The 19,662-nt window shown below is 39.4% G+C and overlaps 1 protein-coding gene across 3 annotated transcripts in view; it reads left to right on the forward strand.

Moving 5' to 3' along the window:
- KIAA0753 (KIAA0753 ortholog) overlaps nucleotides 1-19,662 on the forward strand; it is a 56,742-nt gene that overhangs the window by 6,427 nt on the left and 30,653 nt on the right. For all 3 annotated transcript variants that reach the window (XM_020882850.2, XM_020882851.2, XM_070478912.1), the window contains 5 exons: nucleotides 5,192-5,816; nucleotides 7,624-7,730; nucleotides 9,693-9,755; nucleotides 10,167-10,382; nucleotides 12,282-12,492. In XM_020882850.2, coding sequence (XP_020738509.2) covers nucleotides 5,192-5,816; nucleotides 7,624-7,730; nucleotides 9,693-9,755; nucleotides 10,167-10,382; nucleotides 12,282-12,492 — 1,222 coding nt within the window. The remainder of the gene's footprint in view (nucleotides 1-5,191; nucleotides 5,817-7,623; nucleotides 7,731-9,692; nucleotides 9,756-10,166; nucleotides 10,383-12,281; nucleotides 12,493-19,662) is intronic.

Genomic DNA, 19,662 nt, shown 5'->3' on the forward strand with positions numbered 1-19,662 from the left:
TTTTTACATACTGGGTCCTGGACACCTGGGTTATTTCTAGTTTAAGCCATTGTGAGTGAAGCTGCTACATTCTTATACAAATCTTTTTGCAAACATGTTTTCATTTCTCTTGGGTAAATACCTGGGAGTAAAATGACTGGCTCATAGAGTAGGTGTATGTTTAGTTTTAACAAAGCAACAGACTTTCCCAAAGCAATCTGTATCATTTTATGTTCCTACCAGTAATGAATGAGAGCTCCAGCTGCTCCACATCTTTGCCAGCATTTGGTGATGTTTTTTAGTTGTAACTATTTTGGTGGGGGTGTAGTAATATGTCAGATAAAATTTTGACTTAATTTCAGATTGACAGAGAAGTTGCAAGAATGGTACACAGTGTTCCTGGATACTCTTCTCCCAGATTTCCCAGATGTTAACTTTTTATTACATGTCCCCTCTCCCTTTCTCCCTCCCTCCTTCCTTTTTCTTTTCTCTGTCTCGCTTCATATACACACGCGCGCATGGGCATGCGCACACACACAGTTGTTTTCTGCACACACACACAAACACATGCAATTGTTTTCTGAACTGATTAAGTTAAGGACATGATATCCTTTTGCCCCTAAGTACTTGTGCTTGTATGATCATGGTATAGTGATCAAAATCAGGAAATTAGCATTAAAATGATGCTATTGTGTCATCTACAGACCTCACTGAGATTTTGTTAGTTGTTTCAATAATGTCCTTAATAGTGAAAGAAAATCCAAAAGCATGAGTTTTGTTACGTTTCTTTAGTTTCCTTTAATCTGAATGATTTCTGAGTCTGTATTTCATGACATTGACATTTTTGAAAAATGGAGACCTGTTACTTGAGGATTTCCTCTCAATTTGGGTTTGTCTGGAATTTTCTCATAGTTACGTTCAGGTTGTGCACCCATAGTGGGAAAACCACTGAAGTGATGCTGAGTTCTTCTCAGTGCATCACATCAGGAGGTACATAGGTCAATTTATTCCCATTACTGACCATGTTCACTTTTATTGTTTAATGAAGGTGGTGTCTACCAAGTTTTTCATTGTAAAGTTATTCTTTTACCTTTTGTAATTGGAAGTTTCTGTCTTTGAGACCATGTTAATATCCTTTTACTTCCGAGACTTCATTTGCTTTTAGCATTCATTGATGACTTTTGCCTGAATCAGTTTTTGTTATGACAGTTGACAAGTGGTGATTTATTTATATCAGAGGATACTTTTAGCATTTTACTTAATTCAATATGATATTCAAATGGTCTCTGATTTGCTCAGTAAAGTGAGAGTCACTTCAAGTTGATTCCAGTGTCCTTTTCACATTGCCATCCATCTTTGACCACTTTTTGGTATAAAAAGATATGCCAGGCTCAGCGTATTTTGCCCCTTCCCAGCCATTCTTGAAAGCAGCCTCATCCCTTTGGTGGTGAACGGGTTTTAGAAGTCACTGTCTAGGTGCTGGACATGCTCTTTGGTTCTTGGATGTCCGTGTTTTGTCCTATGCTGTCCCTGAGGACAGAGATGGGAAATAGCTGTGTACATTCGTATGCCCGAACACAATTCATATGCAGCTTTGCACTCACATCTGCATCCCCTCCTCCTTCCTTCCCCTCTCCTCTTTCTTACTCCCTTCTTTCCCTCCTTTCTCTGTGTCTGTCTGCCTGCCTATCTGTCTATATTAAAACCCTCTGAGTACACATAGGTATCTCCAATCCAGTCCAACACTTCCCATCTGTAACTCCCATATTCAAGAGTAAAACCTGTTTCCAGTTACCCACAGTGTGTGTACTCATTTGCTTAATCCTAGAATGTACAAAAGTGTTTGAAAATTGCAACCCATGCCTCTGCAAAGAAAAAGAACACTGCAGATTAGAGTTCAGTATTTGTTTAGAGAACTTGTTGTCTTTAGCCTAAGGGCAGATAGTCCAAATGCTATGTTCAAAAGTTGATTGGGTTGATTTAATTTTTTTAAACCCTTACTTTTTAGTGTGGTTATGTTAGTCTTTTGAACTTCAGTTTGCTTCATTGGTTTCTGTTAGTTCTCATTTTTAATGTTTTCCTTCATCCTTCTGAATTTTGTTTATTATCTCTTTCCCCTTTCCCTCTCTCTTCTCTTCCTTTCTCTGCAGTGTATGTGAAACATTAACGTGATTCCAAATAAATTTATGCAGAAAAGAACATTCAGTGAAATATTACCACCCTCCACCCCCCCAACCATTCCCTCTGTCCTTTCCACCCAATTCCTCCCCATACCCTGTAGATACCTTATCTTATTACTATTTGATTTTTCTTTCCTATGTTTCTTTTTGCACAAGTGATCAGCTGCATGTGTCCTTTCTCATGAACTATCTCTCCCCTCTTTTTGAAGGGTGGAATAACCTGCCAATACAGGAGGCACAGGAGGCGTGGGTTTGATCCGTGGGTCAGGAAGATCCCCTGGAGAAGGAAATTGCAACCCACTCCAGTGTTCTTACCTGGAGAGTCCCATGGACAAAGGAGCCTGATGGGCTGCAGTCCATGGGGTTGCAAACAGTTGGAAATGACTGAGCACACGTGCACACACGTATTACAGATACTCTTTTTTGCACGTGTTCTTTGCACTGACCAGCAGACCTGAGAAATCCCTACATGTGGGTTCTTGCACATCTTCCTCATTCTTCTTTACATCTTCATGGTACTCCTCTGCGTGGGTGTACCGGAGACTGAGACATGCTTTTACATGAGCATTTAGGTCAATTTCAGTGCTTTGCAGTTGCAGACAACACATGTATACCCTGTGCACATGTATTGTTGGGGGTATATCTTCAGAATATATTTCTGGAAGTGAGACTGCTAGGTCAGAAGGCAAATGCATGTGTGGTTTTGTTCGTTGTTGCCAGAGTCCTGTCCCTGGGACCTGTACTCCCACCAGGACCCTGTGAGCAGGCCTGTCTTCCCACAGCCTTGCCAGCAGCTTGCGTTGTTGTGTCTGTTAGCTTTGCTGCTCTGTTGCCATCTCAGTGTATTTTTAATTAGTATTTTTATGAGCCTGACCAACATTTCATGCATTTAAGGGTCATATTTCTATCTTTCTTTGTTGATGTTAATTGTTCATGTGTTTTTACCATTTTCTACTGAGTTTTCATCTTTTTTTCACCTCAATTTTTAAGATTTCTTTATATATGGGAGCCCTGTGTATTTGCAGATACTTTTCCAGTTCTTTCCAGATGGTGTTCTTTTTTAACCATAAAAAACAAGTTGTTTTTAAAATTTTTACTTGAAGTAATAAAATTTATCACTTTTATTGCATGTGGATTTTGAGTTATAGTTGGAAAGCCTTTCTCTACACCCAGGTTAAATAGGAATTCACTCTTTATTTATTTACTTTAGTACGTATATCAAATCCCCTAGGTATTTTAGGTCCTTTTTTACTCTGGGGGGAAAGATTTCTCTAGTAAGGCCAAGTACTGTTCCTCATTCTGTGCACTTTCCAGATGGTAACTTTTTTTTCCCCTCTCTCTCATAATCTCTGTTTCTTTTCCCTAAAATTTTTTCCTTCAGTTTTCTTGCACTGGGTTTATTTTAAACTGACTCTTCATGTACATGATTATATAAACACACATTATCATGTGCACTGTGAGAGTTGGGGAGGCTATCTGCACAAACAAGACATCTTTGTACAGGCCTTGCCGAGCTTGCCGGCAGAATCTTCCAAGGCTGATGACCTGCCACAGACATGGACAGGTCCAAAGCCACAGACGATTTGCTCCTTTTGACATAGTAATCCCAGAACAGATAATTTATCCTTGGGAAATAATTTGCAAAGAGAAAACAAGATAAATGCATGGGACTATTAATTGAACTAATGTTTCTGTTATTGGAAAACCTGGAACAATCTCAGTCTTTAATAATAAGATTATAGTTAGGATAAGCATGAAAAGGCCATTTATTGGATTTTGAAAAATGTAACTATGAAAAGTAATAAAACTTGTGGGAAGATGGAAGCATGCCTGTGTTTATTAAGTGAAAAACAAAACCTGTGTCTATGATGATGATGATGTTTTTTAGTTGCTAAGCTGTGTCTGACTCTTTTGCGACCCCATGGACTATAGTCTGCCAGGCTCCTCTGCATGGATTTCCCAGGCAAGAATAGTGGAGTAGGTTGCCTTTTCCTTTTGCAGGGGATCTTCCTGACCCAAGGACTGAACCTGCATCTCCTGCAGTGGCAGGTGGATTCTTTACCACTGAGCCACCAGGGAAGCCCCATCTATCATGATAATAACCTACAAAAGCTTAAACCTGCATGAAAAGGGGTAAGTGGACTATTTAGAGCAAGATGCACTTAGGTGCAGGATAAAAGATGTGGTCCAACTGCTAGATAAAAAGTCTCAGGAAGACATGAAGAAGTATTGTCACTGGCTTAGTTTCTGGGTGGTACGTCTGTGGAACAGTTTTCAGGAACACTCGTGATGAACTGTGTTAGTCACTTACTGGAACCTGACATTTTGACTCAGGGCAGAAGTCCGCCACTGGGGAGTTGAGGAACTTACTGGTTTTGCTTGAAGCTTTCTGGGTTGACTTTGTGAGGAGGATCATAGTATGCTGCTAGTAACCAGAAGGATAATACAGGGGACTCAGTGATATGTAAGAGCTTTCCAGGTGCCACCAGTGGTAAAGAACCCGCCTGTCAATGCAGGAGACAGAAGAGACATGGGTTCGATCCCCGGGTTGGGATCTTTGATTTTTCTTCCCTGTGTTTCTTTTCGCACAGATGATCAGGTGCATTTGTACTTTCTCATGAACTTTCTCCTCTTTTGAAGGGTGGTGTAGGTGCAGGAAGTGCAAGTTTGATCCCTGGGTGGGGAAGATCTGCTGGAGTAGGAAATGGCAACCTACTCCGGTATTCTTGCCTGGAGAATCCTGTGGACAGAGGAGCCTGGTGGGCTGCAGTCCATGGGGTCACACAGAGTCGGACACGATTGAAGCGACTTAGCAGCAGCAGCAGATGACTGTAGGATAGAACCAGGGGTATGTGATCAATTCAAGGGTGTGAGAGTGGCCAATTCTTTGAGTGCAACAGGAAAATAAATACCTCATAAGCGCTAATAATAGTGTGGATGAAATGTTAGAAACTTAATTGTAGACATATGTCAGCTGTGCAGTATGGTATTTTTCTAATGTGTGCTTGCTTTTATTTATTTATTTTTTAAAGAACCAGCTGCAGTTTAATAGGAATGTTCCTGCACATTCAAGCAACTTGGCAACCCAATACTCTTGCCCACATGGAATTAAAATTGAGAAACTGAAGCACTCATACAACGAGTCTTACCACTGTAGAGATTTAGGTTTTAGAGATGGTCCCGGCCTGAGCAGCTCTGTTTCATTTTCTGTTATATCAGAAGAGAGACTTAGCTATGCGGTTCATCTGGCCAAAAGAGATGTAAAACGAAGGCAATTTGAAGAACATAGAAAAGAGCATCACCTCAGAAGTCAACCCCGTGTCTTTCGGAACTGTGGACACTCTCAGTATAAAACGTCTGACCTTGGGGTCGAAAGAGAGGAATCAGGGAGTCGGGATGCCTGTCATGGCAGCCACCAGCCATCCAAAGTAGAGATTTCCAGCTCAGGCGCCAAGGTATACCTGTACACATCTCATCCAGGACAGTCGGGTCTTCCTGTGCCAAATTCTCCACCCACGCGTGACCCAGGCCTTCAGCCACACTCCACGATAGATGACCACAAAAGCCTATGTGAACACAAGTGCCTGCTGGAAGTTCAGCGACTCCAGAAAGAATTGAGCAGTTGCATCCGTAAAATTGAAGCAGTAGCTAAAAGAGGTGAGACAAATTGGACTCTTGACTTCGAAAAAAATGCTCCAAGAGGATAGAGGCCAAATACATTCTTTAGGACCCCTGCCCCTCATCACTTCCCTTTCTGTCCTTCTGTCACTAGAATAAGCATTCATGGCAAGACAGGTGAATTTTGAGTTTGACCAGTGCCTTTTTTCCTGAAGACTTTGCCCTGGTGTCTCTTTCCAGCAGAGGCACCTGGAACAGCCCCTTTTCCTTAGGCTGTGCTAGGTAAGTTGAATGACTGAGGGTCCCACCTAGTAATCACACTACCTGCTGTCTTCTGGAGCCTGAGTGCAAATTATCCTATAATGTTTTGCTTCTGTATCCAGAAGTCCTTCTGGAAAAGTTATTTTTAATCTGTTCAGAAAAGAACATTATATAAAACATGTATATTCTAGATAAAAACAGTTCTAAGTTGGGCAATGTTTAGATGAGTACGCCGCAGTGATAGGGAGCTACAGATGTATGTATGAGACATCTGACCGCAGGGTAGAAAGGAAGGTATATAATCCTCTCATACTGTTTTCTACAATCTTTCAGCGTTCTCTACGCCCTTGCATTTTCCTGGAAAGTAGAGGATTGGTTGCACATGGAAAATTTGGGGTTATCATAGCTGAGAAGTAGGGGAGTCAAGCCTAGCTTTCAGACTGCAAGGCACAGGGAGTTGGCATCAAAAGGAGCTACTGTGCCAGGATAGTAGAGTCTATGATGATCTTTTGCATTTTAAAGTCAAGTAATGTATGCATATGCATGTTACATAATGAATTTAAGGTATGGTACAGAAACAGATTGAACAAAATAGAACAAAAATATGTAAATGAGGGTATTTTGGCATGGGAAAAAAACAAGGAAAGCACAAAGTAAGACTTATTAGGAATGGGCAAAAGATTTGTTTCTAAGCTTCCACAGCGTCTGCTAAAGAGGAAAATGTGATCAATTACAGAATTTACAAAGGAACAAAAAATTACACAAGCAGAAAATTATGCCAGATATAGAGGTTGGAAGATTTCTCTGGTAGGTCTTCATAGAGAATATGTTGTGTAATATGAACAAGTCAAAAACATTCCTACATCACAATAACAGAAATGTCTTGGCTCATTTCTCCTAACTTTGCTCAGTGGTGGTCTGTAGCATGACCCCATGGAACAGTGTGGTAGAAACCATGCCCCTGGGGTGAGGTGGGGGGAAGCAAAGCCACGAGGCATGCCACCCTACTGATGGGGCCTCGTATAGGAGCCTTAGAGCAGGGCTGCTCAGATAGTCTTCCAGAAACAATTTCTTTGAGCTAATTGTTTGAAAATATGGAGCAGCAGTGTGTACGAGGGTCTGTTTTCTGACAAATAAGACGAAGGCTTTAGCAAATAATTTTAGCCCTTGCTATCTTAATATGTTAGAGAATGGTTTCCTCTTCTGGGTTCAGGATAAGAAAGTGTAAAAGAAATCTTGCTATATATAAAAATAGGACATTTGTTTAAATGGAAAGCATTATAGATTTGGGTTCAATATAAATAGCTTAAAAATAATAACTGCATAACAGGGGGCGAGGCTGTCCGGGGCATTCGGATTTGATTAACACCTTCCTGCCTCTTCCATCTCGGAATCAAGTACACAGGCCCCTTGCTTGTTGCTAGTTTCTTGGCTGATGAAAACAAATTTTTTGTTATGACAGCCTTATGTTTTTTTCTTAGTAAAACTACAGATCTTTAACCTCGTTATCTCTGTGAGCCATTGAAGTTTTTAATCAGCTTTTATATATGGTTTATAATCCACTTTGGGGGGGAAATACTTTCAGATCGCATGGAAGAAGCTTTGGACCCTGATGAGGAGCGGAGGATCCGGGTCAGGAGACAGGAGCAGGCGGTCCGCTCTGCCCGTACCCTCTATGTCCTCCAGCAACAGGTGCGGAGGCATGGGGACGAGAGTGGGGCGGGCTGCCCAGGGAATGCGTGCTTTCCGTTTGTGCCAGAAATAGCAGCGCCGGCCTATCCTACATGGGTTCTGATGTGTTTGTGCGTCTAAGTTTCCTGTATGTGTGGACAAACAGTTCTTCCTCTTTCCGCCCTCCGTCTTTCTTGTCTGTGTGTATACAGCCAAACTCTTTAAATACTGTTTTGTTCATTTTTTTCTGCTTTTGAGGGTCACAGACGCTTGAGGATCTACTGAAAGCTATGTGTCCTTTTCCCCAAGAAAAAAGTGCTTATACAGCACATATTTTTATGGACACGTTTAAGTGGATTGGTTACCCTGAAATCCTTGGTCCCCAGTAATGCAGCTTGTAGTCTTAGAGGAAAGGGACTTTGTTAGTTTCCCATCCATTGCATGTTTATTGTATATTAGAAACTTAGAAAATAGTAGATGGGCTTTCCTGGTGGCTCAACTGGTAAAGAATCTGCTTGCAGTGTGGTAGACCTGGGTTTGATCCCTGGGTTGGGAAGATCCCCTGGAGAAGGAAATGGCAATCCACTATAGTATTCTTGCCTGGAAAATCCCATGGACAGAGGAGCCTAGCAGGCTACAGTCCATGGGGTCGCAAGAGTCAGACACAACTTAATGACTAAACCACCATCACCACATGGTAGATAGTTTGGTTGTTTTTACTAAGTAGTAAAGAATGAAGAATATGTTAAATGTCACTCAGGATACGTTTTGTCATTGTTCAGTTGCTCAGTCGTGTCTGACTCTGCGACCCCGTGGACTGCAGCATGCCAATCTTCTCTGTCTAGGATACATGTAGTGGCTGATGAATAGGCATTTATATTATTTACATTATGGGTAGATTTTTAAAAATGTTTGTTTCAACTTTAATTGGAGAAGGAAATGGCAATCCATTCCAATATTCTTGCCTGGAAAATCCTATGGACAGAGGAGCCTGGCAGGCTACAGTCCATGGGGTTGCAGAGTCGGATATGATAGTCCATGGGGTTGCAAAATCAACTTCACTCTTTCAATTTTAATGTCTTACTTGTTAGTAAGCATTGAACTTATTTCTGGTCACTTAGGTCACATGTTAGCTTTCTTGCTTGAACCCCAAACTGGGCTCTTTGATTTAAAGATAATGCCTGAGTGAGATTTTGTTATTATTCTTGTTGGCTTCTATTTTGGTCCTTACTCTACACTGCTGTCATAGGGATTGTTCTGAAACACGAATCTTAGCCTGTCAGAGCTCTGCTTGAAAGGTGTGATTGGCTCTCTGTAACTAAGAGGGTGAAAGCTGACTTCTTTCTTTATGATTGATTAATTATTTTCTTTTTGGTCATGCTGGACCTTCGTTGCTGCACACAGGCTTCTCTATGTGGTGAGCCGGGCCTACTCTAGTCACAGCGCACAGGCTTCTTAGTGCCATGGCTTCTCGTGTTGCAGAGCCTGGGCTCTAGCGTGCGTGGGCTTCAGTAGTTGCAGCTCCTGGACTCTTGGAGCACAGGTTCAGTAGTTGTGGTGCGTGGGCTTTGTTGCCCCACAGCATGTGGGATCTTCCAGGATCAGGGATCGAACCCTGCATCAGCAGGTGGATTCTTAACCTCTGGACCATCAGGGAAGTCCAAAAGCTGAATTCTTTGGCAGCATGGCACTGAAAACTTCCTGATGTGGCCTCCTACCTTTCCAGAGTCACCTCCTTTATGTTAAATTCCTCTTAGAGTGGGAATCAAGGGATGGAAGGGAAACCTGTGCTGTAGTCACCATCTCAAACTGGAAACCAGTAGCTGTTGTGGGGTTGCTTGAATGAGGAGTCTGTTCTCATTTTCAAGTAACTTGAATCAATAATGGTTATATTTGGACAAGATAAGACGCATCCTTTTCTACAAAAAAGAGCAGTGGAAAGGTACAAAGATTTTCATTTTTTTCCCCCCCTTTATGAACCAGGTTAAAGAAATCCAGGAAGAATTGGATAAATTGAGTCCACATAAGATTAAACACACTAAGAAGGTATGATGAAATTTAATTATGCTTAATTATTATTATTTATAAACTACATTTCCAGTGCTTTGATGATATTACGTGTGGGTTCTCTCCACCAATATTTATCATCAACACTTGTAGAAACTTGTTAGGGAGTGAGCGTCTTAAATGTCCTAACTTTGAGGGTCACCTTCCAAGAAACAGGTTCTGAAAATAGATTGTTTGTTGTTGCAGCTGGTATATGAAATTGAGCATGAGAGTGAAAACACTTTGTCATTAGGAAACCTTTAAACTTTATAGTTCCCTTTACTATGAAAAAGTTTTCTCAGTGGAAGTCGTTCTTACATAGAAGATTGACTGTAAATGTTTGTTAAGGGTTGGGTTAACATTTAGATGTTCTGAGTATTGAAGTAACTCTTGCATCTCATTTACTGCCAGTCATGGGCAGTGTCCAGGCTGGCTGCTGCCCATCGAGGAGCAATTCGGGCCTTACAGACGTTTGTTGCTCAGTTCACTGCCGGAGGGGAGTACCCCATTCCTACTTGGTGCAAGGAGCTGGGCAGTCTTATCCGCCAGCTCTCTCTCTGTTCTGCCAAGCTGGAGGCCGAGTCTTCTGTCCCTGATGTGGTGATAAATATCCTGCAACAGATCGAGGTATGAAATTGACCACGATTTGTATTTAAAGTGCATTATTTATAAGCGGGGAGGTTATGTTCACCACTGCCTGATTTCATTGAGGTTCATGGAGAACACAAGACTCCTGGTACCTAGTAAATTCAAGCTTTGCAGAGAGCAGAAGGAGCACTTCATTTTAATTTCATTGTTTTTACAGTCTAGTCAATATTGTATCTTACTTCTTTGAGACATGGTGTCTTAAGTCTAGAACATAAAACAGCTTGTAATCAGGCCATTAATTAAGCAGAATATTCCATTCCATGACCATGCTATTGAATGTATTAGCATATAAAAGGAAAACAGTAAAGCACTGTTTAGTAGTGAGGTTAGCATATCAGTGTGCAATCTAGATTATTGAAAAGAAGCCCAAAAATGTATGGAAGCAAGCCTAAAGTCTGTGCTATGGCTAGAGACTTCTGGAAATCCCAACCGGTGTGTACTAGTCAGGAATGGATAGTGTTCTTAGTTTTTATTGGTGATGAAGACAGCAAAAACCGTCTGTCCTTAAATCTTGACAGTTCCCTGAAGTTTAGAGAATGCTGCCATTCATCCTTACTGTATTGCTGTTTGATTTGCAGTTGATTTTATTACTGTTTTACATATTAAAAAAAAGCAAAGCTCAGAGACGACACAGACACTTCTCTTGAAGGCTGGTAATCAAACATCTGTCTTCAAACTCCCGTGCCACTGTTATTTCCACTGTCCCACACATTTTCATCACAGATTTTTAAAAAAGCCTTTATATTAGTGTGAGATACATAATAATAAGCTGTTAGCTATAGGGAAGCATGCTGTAGTGGGAAGAATTCTAGACCACGTGACAGACCATTGCTACATTAACTAGCCCTTGGTGATCTTTAGGACCCCTTCCACCTTTGTCATTACCCAGCAAATGTATTTGTGATTTACATTGTTACATTTATGTATGTGGAATCACTATCAGGAATGTCACGGTCAAAGGGAGTCCTTTAGGTAGCATATCAAGTTATGTGGTGTTTTTTAAACTTATCCATTAAAAACATTTATAGGCCAAACAGTTTTGTTTAAAGAACATAGCTTGATCATTCTCCAGAGATCATTCTCCAGGATCTCAAGAGATACAGTTTCTATCCCAAATTTTGGGCATGAGTGCCTTAATATAATGTTTCTTAAACATACCCTTTATCTCCCCTACATTTGAAAATATTCAATAGTATGAGAAATTTATTCTTGTTGATGTGTACCACACTGTCCCACAGTTTATGTTGTTATTCCTCGCTGTCATCCAAACTAAACGTCCCTGGCTGCGTTCAGTCTTTGTTAACACGTACTGACCATGGGAGACTGGGCCCTTGCTGCCTGGTGAGAGTGAGTGGGTGCTTGTTAGAGCACATGCCTCTCCAGGAAAGGGGGCTGGCAGGGACAGGTCTCCCCCATTGTGGTGGGTGAGCGATCAGAGCCATGAACATGCTAAGTTTCCTTTAGTTTATGAAGATGTGTGTTTTAGTTTGTGTGCCCACTTAAAAGATTATTTGAGTTTATGAGGTTTTCACTGAGAAGTAATGAAGTAAATTATATTGGGTTATATTCTGAAGACTGTGGTTAGTTTTTAAACAGGGATCCTTAATTTTAGAATTTGAATACCTTTAATAGTAGTGATATTCTTTACTTTTTGATCATTGGTTTTCATGAGCTAAACATGTAAAAGAACATTCAGAATTCCTTTTATTAACTAGATGTCCTAAATAACCAAGTTTTAAAAGTAAGTGATGGTTCAGTTAACAATTAGAGATGGCCATTTAATAACACATTTTTCCAGGGTCCCCATTTTCCATTTTGTGATCAACAGTCAGACTTTTGTGAGACAAACTAAGAGAATGATTGACTGTTTCATGGCAGGCTTTAGAATCTCTCCTGGAAAAGAAACTGTCTCCAAAAAAGGCAAAGAAATGTTTCAGTGAAATTCGGAGCAGATTTCCCGTTGGTAGCCAAAGGGCCTTAGAGAGATGGCGAAACACATCCCCAAAGAATGAGAGGAAGCCCTTTGTAGCAAAGGAGATATTTTCACAGGAAACAAGACAACCTTCAGTGGCAAAGAAGCTCCTTGCTGGTATGTATCCTAAAGTGTTTACTGCAAGATACTTTATTCCTTGACATTGTCTGGGCTGTAACAGTTGCCACATTGAGGGAAAAGTCAGGATTTATAAGCCTGGTCAACAATAAGTGCACTTGAACTAGGATAAGTGAACAGCAACCAAGATGCTACTTTAGGCTGGAGGCTGGAGTATTTCCATAGAGGAGGGAGGGTGAAGAAAGTAAAATTCCCTTTTCTGCATTTGGGCTGACCAAAGTAAATTCCTACAGAGCTGGCAGATAGAACCCTACTTTCTCTTCTAAGTTTGTTTATTTACATTTTAATGATAGCTATGTATACATATACACACAAACACATACTTGGTTGATATGTATGGATTTTTTTTTACATAGGTAATAAATAAATTTTTGTTATTCCAGTAAGTAGAATTGCAAGCTTATATGGTTTGCCCATTTAAAACAGACACTGCCAACTTGCCCTTAAAAATGGGTGTACAGTTATGTTTTCAACTAGCACTGACCGTCAGTATATATTTCCCCATATCCTTACCAAGTACTTTATATAATGAAATGGAAAAAATTCCAGTCTCTTGGTGGAAAATGTTATTGAATTTCTTACTGTTTTATATTATATTTCCCTGATTCCTTGTGAGGAAGATTTTTCTTTCACATGTTCCTTGGCCTTGTTTATTTCTTCCTCTTCTGTGATTGTCTGTTCATATCCTTTGCTATCTCCCTCCTGGGTCCTGTCTTTGCTTCGGAAGTTCTTTATGTATTTTGGATCTTCATCCTTTCCTGGTTTTACATATATCATAAATATTTTATCTTCAGATGCTTAACTTTTGCAGGCCCCCCCTTTCCTAGCATAAAGGGAATGCATTTTGACATATGATGCTGACTCTTTAGTTTTGGCAAATCTGCATATGAAGTTAAGGAAATTTCTTCTGTTCCTGTTTTGCTGAGAGATTTTCTTGTCTTCTTTTTTTTCTTCATAGTTAAACTGACACATCTATACTGATAGTACTTTAAAGTAGTTTTAAAGTTTTAATATTGAAATTTTTAATGTGCCATTATATCAATGTATGGACAAATCCAATAAGCTGGTTTCCCTTGTTTTAGTTGAAGTAGAATATACAATGGCTCATTGGGTAAAGAGCCTGCCTGCAATGCAGGAGACACAGGAGATATGGGTTTGATCCCTGGTTTGGGAAGATCCCCTAGGGAAGGAAATGGCAACCCACTCCAGTATTCTTGCCTGAAAAATCCCAAAGGGTTGCCAAGAGTTGAACACAGCAGAGCAACTAAGCAGCAAGAGTTTTCCTTTTATAAATTGGAGTGGATTGTACAGTCACTGGGTTTTTCCAGTTTGGAGTGGTTATAAGGAGAACTACTGTGATTGTTTGTTTTTATGTCTGTCTCTTAGTACATGTGTGTCTTTATTTCTGTTGGGTTTATTCCCAGGAGTATTATTGTTAGGTCGTCAGGGTATGTATTTGTTCAACTGTAATAAGGATTTTTTTCAAAGTAGTTTTATCTTTTTTATTCCAACCAGCCATCTATGAGAATAGTTGCTATATATCCTTGTTATTAGTTTAAAAAATTTTAGCCACCTGGTTGGTGTGTAAGGCTGTCATTGTGGTTTTAGTTTACACTTTCTGGATGATTTATGGTGAATACTTTTCCATATATTTATTGGCCATTTACATGTCTTTTGTGAAGTGCCAGTTCAAGTCTCTTTCAAAGTCCTCCCTCTGCCTCCCTCTCTCTTATTTTCTGTTCTTTTTTTCCTTTCTCTTTTCTTTATTGATGTGTCGAGTTCTTTGTAGGAGTTTGCTGCATATGGGCCCTTTCCCAATTACCTGTGTTATAAATATTCTCTTAGAAATAAGATGTGGCTTGCTTTTAAATGTTGCTGTAGTGTCTTTTGATGGACAAAATTCTTAATTTCACTGAATTCCAATGTAGCGATCTTTTCCTATATAGGTTTTTTTTTTTAAGATTGTTTTTGGATCTTGTTTAAGAGGCTTTTCCTGGAAAAGGAAATAGCAGCTCACTCCAGTATTCTTGCCTAGGAAATCCCGTGGACGGAGGAGCCTGGCAGGCTACAGTCCACGGGGCAACAAAGAGTCAGACATGACAGTGACTAAACAACAGTAACGCCCTGGTCAGGGAAAAGAATAAAGAACTACTTAATAGAAAAAAAAAAAAAAAGCTTTTCCCTTTGCCATAGTTAAGGAAACATTTTCCTATTTATTTTCTAGAAAAGGTTCATTTTCCTCCAGGTGGATATCTACTTGAGATAACACTCTTTGTTGAAAATATTATCCTTTTTCCCACAGTGGTGATGTCATTTTTGTCATAAGTTAAGTGTCCACATGTGTAGGGGTCACTTCCTGGGTCCTCTGTTCTCTTCCATTGATCTAATTGTAGGTTCTTAGTCTAGTGTATATTATCTTGATTATTCTAAGTCAGCTTTTGTCACCAGTTCTTCTTCCAGAATGTCTTGGCTAATCTTGACCCTCACTATTTCCATAGAAATTTTAGGATCAGAATTTGTTGCTTCCCTGATCTCTGTCTCTCAACACTCCCAGCAAACAACCTCTTGAAATTTTGGTGGGGAATTGTTATCTTTACAAAATTATATTCCCCAATCCACAGGCAGGGTGTATGTCCCTTTATTCATTTAAGTTGTCTTTAAATACTCTTAGTAACTTAAAATGTGTGTGTGTGTGTTCGTCTTTAGTTAGAATTATTCCTTGGTATTGCTATTTCCAGAGCTCTTGTAAAGGATGTCTTTTTAAAAATTTAATTTCTAGCGTATATTATGGGTATACACACAGTTGATTTTATGCGTTGATCTTGTATCTAGCATCCTTGCTAATTTATTTCTGTAATTTATCTGCAGATTATTTGTGTTTTGCAGTGTGTATAGTCATGTCATCTATGAATATAACCATTGGTTTATGTCCTCCTTTCCAATCTTTATCTCTTTTATTATTTATTTTTCCTATAGTGTTCTGGTTTTATTTACTTGATCTTTAGATGACTGACACAAAGGTATGTTAAAGTCTTTGAAACTTAAAATTTCTCATTGTATTTGTATTCATTTTTGTTTAGTACATTTTGAAGTCATGCTATTAGATACATAAGCGTTCCTTACTGATAAATCTTTTTTGGTGGATTTTATATATTATTATTAAATATTTGTCTTTTTAATGTCATTTGCTTTGGGTTCTCTTTTGTTTGATATAAATATTGTTTCATCTACCCAACTTATTTGGCATTTACCTAGAATAACATTTCACATCCCTTTATGTACAGTCTGTCTTTGCTGTTTTTAAGAATGTCTGTTGTGAATACTTCATTGTCTGTGTTTTTAACTCTGTTGTAGAGTTCTATATTTAACCTCCTGACATTTACTGAGATTAATGGCACATTTGGACTTCTTTTTCCCTTTTTATTTTTGATCTGCCACTTTTTTTTCTTTGTTGTAATTTACTGTGTTAATCGAGTTCTTGTTCCATTTTGTTTCCTCTACTGATCTGAAGTTATGAATCAGTTCAGTTTCTCAGTTTGTCACTAATTCTGTGGCACCTCCATAGTGTAATGCCCTGCCTGTATCGTGAATGTAACAAAACCTACCCTCCTCAGTCACTGTTAGATGTTTACTTGCTGTAACGTGGCATTCTGTTCCCTTCATTGGTAGGCAGGTAGAACCAATGCTGCCACCTTCCTTCTACCCAGAGGCCGCCTTCCACTCAGTATGGGTGTGATGCTTATTGCATGCTGTATCCTCTCTGGAAGCCCAGGACCCAGCAGTAATTAGGCGCTTAAATAACCAGCTGTGAAGAGGGTATGTTAGAAGAAGAAAAGGCCTTTGAGCAACAGATCATGGTAACTTCAGTTCTGGATGTTAGGGGCTCGTTTACGATGCTCTGGAGGAAATGTAGAGAACTTTCCAGGCCTGCCCACAGAGATGTGTTTCCCCAATGAGTTAAAAGATGAGAGGGACCCTTAACTGTGTAGTGCACTAACAGGTGGGGACCAGCTTCAGAGAGAAAAGTTGGGAAACCTGTTCATTTAAAACTCACCACAAAAAAAAAAAATAAATAAAATAAAAAAATAAAACTCACCACAGGCACCAGTGAGGGAAAGCAGGAAAACAGACCACTGTGGGGAAAACGGGGAACAAAAAGACCTCCTTCTAGTCCCAGCTCTGCCTGTTTGTGATCCTGGGTGGATGATTTCATCTCTCCAAACCTCCATTTTTCTATCTGTGAATGGGGATAATCCAGGCATACCTTACGTTATTGTGCTTCACTTTATTGCGCTTTGCAGATACTGTGGTTTTTACAAGTTGAAGGTTTGTGGCAACCCTGGGTTGTCAGGTGATGGTGTTAGCAGTTTTTAGTGATAAAGTATTTTTTAATTAAGGTGTGTACATTTTTTCAAGACATAGCACTATTGCACACTTACTAGACTACATACTATATAAGCATAGCTTTTGTATGTGCTGGGAAACCAAAACACTTGTGTGACTCACTTTATCATGATATTTGCTTTATTATGGTGGCCTGGAATCAAACCTGCAATCTCTCTCAGGTATGCTGGTGGTCCTTATCCTATAACTGACTGAGTTGTTTAAAGTAGCAAATTAGGTATTTCATCCAGAGGTACGTAAGCTTCAGTTGTCTGGAACAGTGCTGCAGTTCCTGACAGGGCAGAATGAATGGGCCTCACCCTGGACTGGGAGTCAGAAGATGTGACTCTGCTGCTTGCTGTCCTTGACCTTGAGTAAAACACTTAACTGTCATTTCCTCATTTGAAAAATTGATCATTGCCCTGCCTGCTCTGTGTCACGGTGAGCCTCAAATGTGAATGTGAATGATGTTAGAAACTGAAGAAATGTACAGATGTAAGAGATGATAATAAAATCATTGTTGTTATCATCATTACAAATTGAAGTGTGATTATGCTTAGCCACTTGGCAAATTTGGTACAGTTGCTTATGGCGAAGGTTGTGGTGGTCCTCTTGTTTTTATTTGTTTATTTTTCCTTGTCTTTATGAACCGGATTTCGGAAGGTTGCAGTGTCTGTTTCTGTTTTAGATGTCGCTCTACCTAATTCCTCCATTCTGACCTCCCACCCCTAGAAGTGATAAGGAGCCAGTTAGGTGGGAAATCACATCTTTGCCATTTTCAGTTGAAATAAATGTGTGAGCCTGATTTGGTCTTGTGATTTCTGTAACTGGTACATTTCTTTAGCAGCTGCTGGAATGTTCTTGCAGTGGTGGATTGCATTAGTACAACTCGTCAGATGTAAGGACAGTCCCACCCCACCACCAGCAATGTCCTCAAACTCAACTGCCCCTGGAGCTTGTATTACATTTGCAGTTGATTTGTACAGATCATTACTGGAAAGGCATTGGGACCTAGAGGTCAGAGTTACCTTGCTATATGTAAACCTGAGGGTTAATAATTAAATTTTAGACTAGGATTTGTTCTAAGCATTCTTTCCTTTCAGTTTATGTATCCTTACTGTGTAACCTCCATGGCCTTGAAAAGTACCAGATTAAAAAAGTGATGCAAGGGGAATCTGGCCTTTAGCCTACTGCTGTTAAAAGTAGTCTAAATGTAGAAAAACTGATGGGCCTTTGGGTTGTGTCTGATTTTTTGCTATTATAATCATTGATGAAGTCTGTGTTCATGTCTTCCTATGTATGCATGAGGGTCCCTCAATGCTGAGTATGTTCCTAGGAGTGAAACTTCTGGGCGACAGTGTGGGCGAATCTTCTGGTAGCTGCACCAGTTCTCTCCTGCATTAATAGCTGTGAGAGCACTTGTTTTCTGCATCTTCTTTTTTTACTTGGTATTGTCACATTAAAACTTTTACTCCCAACCTCACTACTTTAATATCGATTTTTCTGATTGCTGGTGCTCATCTTTTCATGTTTTTATTGACAATTTAGATTTTCTCTCTGCCACTTTCTGTCCTTTGCCTGTTTCCCTATTGCGTTGTTTGTTTTCTTATGGATTCATAGTTGTTCTTTATATATTCTGGATGTTGAGCCTATGTTAATTATATACTTTACAGACTCTGGCTTGCCTGTGACTTTTTTGGTGTCTTTGTCAAAAGCAAGGTGCGGTTTAGTGTAATTAAGTTTACATATGTTAACATTATATTTGGCTTTAAGAAAGCATTTTCTGGCCTGATGTCATAATCATATTCTCATATTTTCTTCTAAAAGCTTTAAAGTTTTCCTTTCACATTTAGGTCTTCTTTACATTTAGAATGTAAGTGTTCAGTGTGAAGGTGAGCATTCTCACACTGAACACTTAGATTTTTCTTTAGTTACCTGTGGATACTAGTAATTTCAGCATTGTTTATTGAGCGATCCAGTTCATGCTCGCTGATTTGTCATACAGCCTTTGTCATAGCCGTCCTGCCTCATTGGTTTCTGCCTGTTCCTGCATCACTCCCACACTGCCTTAATTATTACAGCTTTATCACAAACACTATCACTGGGAAAATAAGACTCCCGCCCCTGCCCTACTCCTCACTTCGTTGTTCTTCGGAATTATTTGGGCTGTCTTGGGATTTTACACTTCATAAGAATTTTAGCATTAAAATTTTATATCCACAAAAAAGAAATCTGTTGAGATTTTAATTGAACTTGCATTTGAAATTGAGGATCACTACGGGGAGAATTGACGCTTTACAGTATTTTTTTCATTCATGAAAATAATTGATCCAGACTTTCTTTCTTGTCCTTCAAAAATACCTTTGAGCTTTTTTGTTTGGTAAAAGTCTTATACATCTTTCCTAAGATTTCTTCCTTAGTGCCTTATAGTTTAGTTGCTATTGTTAATGGGGTACTTTTTCTCTTATATTTTCTCTAATTAGTTATTTTGGTATGTGCAAATGAGAATGAATTTTGTTTATTTTTCTTCTTCTATCCAGAAACATTGCTGAACTCTATTCTTAGTTGTAATTGCCTATCTGTAGATTCTCTTTGCATTGTTTCTGTATACAAAATATTTCATCTTCAAATACAGTTTTACTTTCCCATTGCAGGTTGTATGTCCTGTATGGAGTTCAGACTTTATTCTGTATTAAATTTGGAGCTATCGAAGGTTTTGAGAAGTGATACTTAAATAGTTACATTAAAAACATAGTTATGGTAGTC

The sequence above is a fragment of the Odocoileus virginianus genome, chromosome 17, assembly GCF_023699985.2.
Source record: "Odocoileus virginianus isolate 20LAN1187 ecotype Illinois chromosome 17, Ovbor_1.2, whole genome shotgun sequence".
Classification (NCBI taxonomy): Eukaryota; Metazoa; Chordata; class Mammalia; order Artiodactyla; family Cervidae; genus Odocoileus; species Odocoileus virginianus.